The 7,690-nt window shown below is 48.3% G+C and overlaps 1 protein-coding gene across 1 annotated transcript in view; it reads left to right on the top strand.

The window, feature by feature from the left end:
• Positions 1-5,041: 5,041 nt before the first annotated feature.
• LOC103368034 (AT-rich interactive domain-containing protein 1B-like) overlaps positions 5,042-7,690 on the top strand; it is a 193,016-nt gene continuing 190,367 nt past the window's right edge. Inside the window, exon 1 of the mRNA XM_008296268.1 lies at positions 5,042-6,607. Within this exon, the coding sequence (XP_008294490.1) occupies positions 5,333-6,607 (1,275 nt within the window). The 5' untranslated portion in view covers positions 5,042-5,332. The remainder of the gene's footprint in view (positions 6,608-7,690) is intronic.

Genomic DNA, 7,690 nt, shown 5'->3' with positions numbered 1-7,690 from the left:
GGAGGGCTCGCTTTACCTGAAAGCTTTCTTCATGTTACTCATCTCTTGATTCTGTTGAAGCTCTCTGATTTATTGCACCATGTTTTTCTAACCCCAGTGAAGAAGGAGCTGCTGTTGTACGTACTGTAATCTGGATGTAAAATCATATTATTATTACCGGTTTTACATTTTGCATGTTTTATTGTCCCTCAGTGCCATGCCATGCCTCTTTTAGTCTTGTGGTGTGTGTGTGTGTGTGCGCGACCGCATTTGTTGTATGTGTATGCATGGAGGGTGGGAGGGACGGGTTTACTTTATTTTTTAAATGTTGTAATGTTTTTAAATGTTGTAATGTTTTTAAATCCATCCATCCATTATCTATACACCGCTTAATCCTCATTAGGGTCGCGGGAGGGCTGGAGTCTATCCCAGCCGACTTAGGGTGAAGGCAGGATACACCCTGGACAGTAACCAGTCTGTCGCAGGGCTACACTTAGAGACAGACAACCAAGCACACTATGTTTTTAAATGCTTTGTTGTTTTTAAATGTTGTAAAGCACTTTGCGTTGTTGTTGTTGCACATGAAAAGCGCTATATAGATAAAATTTGATTTGATATTGAGTTTTTAATTGTGGTATCAATTCTCACGTCGGCGGGCGTCTATCTCCGCTCATAAATATGCTAAGTCCACTATGAAATAAGCAAAAGTGCCCCCCGTCTTTTGCTTCTGCCACTTCTCGCCACTAATTTGCTGTAAAAGTTGACGCATCGCGTCAGCGTCTGTTTGCCAATGGGGAGTTTTTTTTTTTTCTTCCAAGGGCAGCAATGCACCAAAGCTATACAGCATTTGAAGTGTTCACTTACTGCAAGCAGCATGAAGTCTACCTTGCAATGCTAGCGGATTAGCTCACGTTGCCTCGCTAACATATGCAATGACTGCCGGCGAGCTCTTCCCCATTAGGTTGGCACATCAAAGGCGGCGGGAGAAGTTCTTCACAGGCAGTTAAAAGTGGGCTCAGTGTGGATCTTGTAAATACCGTCTTTGAGTCGGTGCCTCTCGGGGGACACTTCACACACTCCTCCAGTCAGGAGAAGGGAGGGAGAGAGCAGCAGTGACAGGCATCAGAGGGGGGGGAGAGGAGGGAGGAAGGGAGGGGATAGAGGTATGGGGGTGTGAGGGTTTCTGAGAGCCCAGTCCCCTGTCACCATCAGGATAGGATCTGTGGATGAAGAAAATCACTCTCCTCGACTCTCCTTTCCCCGTCTGCATCGCGCTCTCATCCTCTTCCTCCTCTTCACACTTCACATGATAGCTGACAGTGAAAGTAGAGCATAGCTGTTTTCCGTTTTCTTTTGAGTCATGTTTTTCATAACACATAAATAGAGCATGCGGTGTCCTGGGAATTCTATGATTCTGTGTTTCAGTATACAGGCGGACACAATAGCATCCACTCTTCTGAAGTGTTGTTGAAAACATTTTATCCATCATAGCCGTTTGTAGGGCTCTGGTGAGGCCCTCGACTCCGCAAGGAGCAGAGAGGAATAAGAGATGTGTTTTGTTAGCAGCCGCACGAACACACACGCACACACACACACACACACACACACACAAACGCATACCATACGCTCTCAAGCCCATCGTTGCCTGGTTTTGCAGAATGATCAATGCAAATGCTGTTATTTACCCAAGCCTGAAATGAAAAGACTATGGATCAATTTGATGCACTTCCATAGGGTGTGTTCACAATGGCTGGCTGGGTTTTTGTCTCAGCTACACCCCCCCCACTCCCCTCTACTCCTTAGCCATCTACGCCTTATCTTAAACAAACCGCCCCCCCTTCAACTCAACATCACTAATGCAAAATACACGACCATGCTCTGTCTCATCTACACAAACCATCATCTGTGCATTCTCTCTCTCTGCACCCTCTTTCTTTCAAACACACCCACAGTGTGACACTAGGGCTGCATCTATCTGAGCTGTGTGTGTGTGTGTGTCTGTGTGTGTGTGTGTGTGTGTTTTGGTCTGACCCACTTTCTGTGCTTGGCCAGGCTTGTGCTGCTGCTGCTGCTGCTGCTGTCTGCTGTGCTGTGCTGTTCTGTGCTGCTAAGGGGGAGATCCCTGCAGACTCCCCCGGAACAGGCTCCAGCTCTCCTCCTGACAGACACTCACCGTGGCATGTTATTCCCCCGCGGATTGGAGACCTCTGCCTCTCTGTCAGCGAGTGTGTGTGTGTGTGTGTGTGGGTGTATGTGTGTGTGTTTCAGATGCACCTTGATGCAGATGCAGAAATGAATACTCGCAAAAAACACACGCATGCACATGGCGCACAGACAGTGACAGCATCCTTACCCACACATGCTCAAACACACATATTCTAAGCACATACCATCCCAGATCTGTATATTTTTAATTCCATCCAGCCTCCTCCGGCTCCTCCTCCTCTCTTCCCTGTGTTTGTCTGGAGTTATTGTTTCAATCTTGCTGCATCAGGGGGCCCCTGAAGGTTATAAATTAAACATAAATGCAAATGCGCTGAGCCATTGCCCTCCTCCACCTCCCTCCTCCCACACACACTCACACACACACACACACATACACACACCCATCCTCGCCATTCAAACAGATCAGTGTGTCTGCGAATTAATAGGAGAACAGTGGGCTTTTTTTAATGAGCGAGAGAGGGAAATTAGAGTTGCAAAGCCACAGCACGGCACACCCAGAGCTGCAGCCGAGGCAACGGCTTGAAAAGCCGGGCGCCATCATAGAATATGCTAATGCCCCAGGTCCCCTCACTGTCAGCGTTAGTGTTGCTCTAGATGAGATCAGTGCTGAGGCTTTGATCTGGGACGCTGATGGGAGCCAGAATCGTCATGTGTACAAAGTAGGGAAAGCAAGAAGGGTGTGGATGAGGCTTGTACTAATCAGAAAAGGTGCACACAACCAGTGACGAAGCCCGAGTTTGGCATTTAACCAGCAGGATTTCTTCGTCGTTTAAGCATATATGATTTTGTCTATACATTCACGCACCAGTCTCTGTCACCTTCTCTGTCTCACTCACACACACACACACAGAGGATGTAAATGTGATGTCTGCTCAGGGTGCCCTATAGATAAATAGCCATCTGGTCCTGTTGAAGCTATAGGCTGGGGCCTTAGCACAGTGAATAGTGAACACCATGGAGACTTTGTAGTTGGACCGTGGCAGTGGTATAGCTTTTATTCTCTGCCATATGGGCTCATAAAGGCATGCGGATGGGAAAGGTTTCTAGGGATGTCACTCGCTTTTATTTGTCTCCAATGAGTGAGCCTCCGTTTGGAAAAAGTGGGATCAAGCCTCTTGCTGTCATGTGTTAATGTGAATTTGTGATTATTTTTTAATGCGTGTGACATGAGAAAGTTTTATTCATTTTCAGAAATATCCTGCTGAAAACGCTTTCATTTTTGTTTTTTTTTTTGGTACATTTATTTATTTATTTTGACCTCCTACTTGTACTGACACAGTCTCTCCAGCAGGGGTCTTCCCATTGTCATGGACATGGCTTCTGGTATTATCCCACTCCACACACCAAGTGTGCTGTTTAAGTGAATTGTGCCTCCTTGTTTTGAACATGTGCGACCGAAAAGCAACAATTATGGCAGGAAAAAAATACGATCAGCGCGACCCCCGTAGTCATCATTTCAGTCATCTTTACCTCCACTGGAGGCATCATCATCATAATCTTCCTCACATTTGTTCCCACCACCAGTCATCATCGTTATCATGGTCCATCCTCAGCACAACTCTCATCCACAAATCCTTCTCTTCCTAACCCCCCCTCTCCTCTCACTCTCTCTCTCTCTCTCCCCTCCACCATCCTCCCCTCCACCCCTCTTTCATCCGCAGCTCCCTCTGTTGATCAAATGCATCTGATCTCATCAAAGCAGACCCTCTGCTCATTCAAGTCCCAACAGACACCCTGGCTTCTTTACTAAGCACTATTTTACATTCATGTTTGAATACCATTGATGGGATGGCATATCTTGTAGACTTTGGTTTTGTGTGGTCCTACACTGCAGCCTGGGGTTGATTCTTCTCTTCTCCCTCGTTTTTTTCCCCCCTCTTCTATTTCATTATAATTTCAGACAAGTTATGTCTCTGACAAAGTAAATCCAATGAAGGAAATTAAAGAATGTAGCCCTCCATTCAAATAAGACTCTAATGAGGAATCGCTTTAATATTCATCCATATTACATTCCTATGGAGACTTACAGTCAGTTTATAGTGACCTAATCGTACTGAATGCCTATCTGCTTTCACACCGAATAGTCCTATAGATTAATAGTTATTATATATTGCCATGGTTCCTCTCTTATTACAGGATTGCTATGCTCCTTTGTTAAAGGGGAACATTAGTCATTTTCGGGCTGAAAAGAAAGTGATTGGAGCGTGTCGGGGATGAAAACTGTGGCACAGATATTACAGCATTATAGCAGTTATAAAGTGTGATTACATTCTTATTCCGATGGCAACATTATTGCGCACCGCTTGTGGTTGCGTGTCCGACTGCTGTCAGAGCTGCAGAGAACTGGCTTGAGCCGAGGGACAGAGAGGGTGGGGAGAGGGAAAATCAGACCTGGATAATGGCGCAGAAACTCGCTCAGGCAAACTTAACATGTGCCAGTGTGTTAATTTGAACGGTCAGTGTGGAGTGGAAGAGAAAGCAACGCGCGTAATTTGGAATTTCCACAGCAGTCACGGTGGTTTGGGGGTAAAACGCTCTTTAAATTGAAGGAATTCGTCATTTTTGGGTCGACTGAGGTGCTAACAGGAGAAATCTCGATATTATATTGAAATTACTTGAATGTTTTTTGATCTAAAATGACACTGGCACCTCAGTGTATCTCGATAGTGGCAAAATCAACCCACAAAGCGAAGTAAAACATAGAAATATGAGAATGCAGCGTGCGTAATGGCTCGCTACTCCAGTCCGGATTTTACATGTGAGGCGCGCCGGAGCCCTGGAGGTGGATAAGCTGGTAGAGCCCGCTCTCTCTCATGCCATGCTGGGCCACAAGGGCTCCGGGAGACGCTGCTACATATTACTGAGAACCGGGATGGAGGAGAGGCGGAGGGGGGAAGAAAAAAAAGTTTCGTTTAAACCTGGCAGAGAAACTTTCAACATGAAGCCTCACTGACGCACCGTTCCACCACCACCACAGCAACACCAGCGCTAGAACAAAGCTTGCTTTTCCACTGAAAATATTTTTCACCTCCCAGCTTGTGTTTTTTCCTTTCCCTCTTGTATTATTTTCTGTGCGCAGGGCTGGTCGGGGCTTGCTGTCACTGCGCGCTGAAATGTTGGAGTGACCATGGCTGCGCAAGTGGCATCGGCTCCGACCAGAACTAATAACAAAAATAAGAAATTATCCGGCGGTTTGGGTCCGGAGCTCAATTCGGGGAAATCCGGAGGAGGTGGAGGAGGAGGGACCGTACAGCGAAGTGGACCGATGCTGGGTGCTGGAGATGGGACTCTGAATAATGTAGACCATCACCGCCGAAACGAGCTCAGCATGGTCCATTCAACTTCCACGACTCACAGCGCTCCGGACGGCCACGACAAGGCTGGGAATAACCTCGCGTCTGCCTCGGCGTCGACTAATTCAACCACTTCCTCGATGGAAACGGGTTTGATCGCGAACCACAAGCTGAAATGTGTGGGAAGCGGAGATCCCCCTCAGTCTCAGCCGCCGCCGCAGCAGCAGCAGCAGCCGCCGCCGCAATTCGGCCAATTTGCGCCACATCAGCAGCGACAGATCCAAAGTAACAACAGCGCCAATAACAACGGCCAGGTGCCCCGGGGGGACAGAAGTATGGATCACCAACACCACGGCGGCAAGGAGAACCTGTTGGGGGGCCAGGAGGAGCCACAGCAGCAGCACATGCCGGGGAAAGGTGAGGGGGAGCTCACCTGTAAACCCTCGGAGAGGATGATGGGCGCCAGGTATGAACACTCCTCCAACTTGGGGCCACCGAGTAACAACTCCGAGTTTAATAACAACTATTACACTCCGAGGCCCTGTTATGAGCAACATGGCGGGCAGCAGCAACAAAGCAGTGGGATGGGGATAACGCACTCCTCGGCTCACAACAGCATGGAGAACTCCCACGAAGCAGGGTACCACAACAGCCAGTACAACCAGTACCCACCGTACCGGGCCGGCTACGGCGGCGGGGCCTACGGGATGATGGGCCCCTCTGGATGCCGGCAGCCTGGGAACATGATGATGGCCAGCAACTCCTCAGCAAGCCACGGCAAGTCCCCTCTGGGAGCTGCTTCTGCTGGCTTCCAGAGGTTCCCGGGACAAAGTCAGCAGCAACAGCCGCAGCAGCAGCATCCATCAGGGGCCACCCCGACCCTCAACCAGCTGCTGACCTCCCCCAGCCCCATGATGCGGGCTTATGGTGGTGCCTATCAAGACTACAGCGGCCCCACGGCGCAGCAGCAGCAGCAAGCCGGCATGGGCCTGGGGAAAGACGTGGGGCCCCAGTATGGAGCCGGTTCGGCCCACTGGGGAGGGCAACAGAGGAACCATCCGCATACAGTTAATCCGGGCAACGGAGGGCAAGGCCTCGGCAGGACGCAGGTGAGTTTTTGGAAACTTCACTCAGGGCGCTCCGGTGCGCGCTGCAGTGCCACTCAGAATTAGATGTTGTGTGTGTGTGTGGATCACAAACACCTTGTCTGGAGGAGGGTTGATGAAAGTTACATGTTTATCAGAGGGGGGGTTTCATGCGGAAGCAAAGCCACTGGATTATTCTGATTTACAGTGTCAGAGAAAAGGAAGGAGAAACACATTAATCTCCAAAAAGAAAAAAAAAAACCTTCACTGATGAACCTTTTTAAAATTAGCCCACACTAATTAACAAGCTGCTTTGGAGACTTCTGCCACCACATTTTTTAATAGGTCACATTTAAGCTGTGTGTTGCTCAGTGCCGCTTCGTTTCCAGTTTAGCTTTTCAAACAGTCATGTCAGATTCACCTCTCTGCAGACGTGGTTTCAGACACGTTGAGAAACGCCCTGTTTTGAGGACGTGTTGGTGTTCGAGGCGCTCGACGAACAAAGTGACACAATCATATAGAAAACGTTACACAAACGCTTCAAACAGACGCTAACGAGCTGAAATATCTCCCGTCTCCTCGTTTTTCAGACTGATTTTTAATGTCAAACGGACACTGCGGCCGCGGAAGGACCGCATGTCCTCCTCCTCCGGCGCGCTCTGTGTCGAGCCGGAGCGCTTCTTGTGCGCCTCGTTTATTCCCGTGCAGCTCTGTTCGGAATTTGAATAGTGGAGGTAAACTGGCTTAAAGCTCTGCGTACTCCTGGCTCACAGTTGACACCCAGTCTGCCATCTGATTGGCTCCCTGTGGCCCCGCTGGGCAGACTGCATTCAGAGAGGAAGAAAAAAAAAAAAAAGGAAAAAAACAAAACAGGAGGATTCTTGCAGGGATCTTCTGGCCATGGCGCTGGATGATGCTGCATTCACGTCTTATGGGAATACTCCAGACTTGGAGGCCGTCCAATACAATAATTGAAGTTTTATGAAGGTTAGGATGCTCTTGATAATTATTCTCATGATTTCTTTTTTCAACTCACAAAAGGCTGCAATGTTTGTCCTTAAAGACGAAACACATTTATTTACACTATTTCATTTACTAGAGCACAAT

This window comes from Stegastes partitus, unplaced genomic scaffold (assembly GCF_000690725.1).
Source record: "Stegastes partitus isolate 25-593 unplaced genomic scaffold, Stegastes_partitus-1.0.2 Scaffold1115, whole genome shotgun sequence".
In the NCBI taxonomy this organism is placed as follows: domain Eukaryota; kingdom Metazoa; phylum Chordata; class Actinopteri; family Pomacentridae; genus Stegastes; species Stegastes partitus.
Note: the sequence above shows the minus strand (reverse complement) of the source record. Positions and strands in the feature narration are given on the sequence as shown.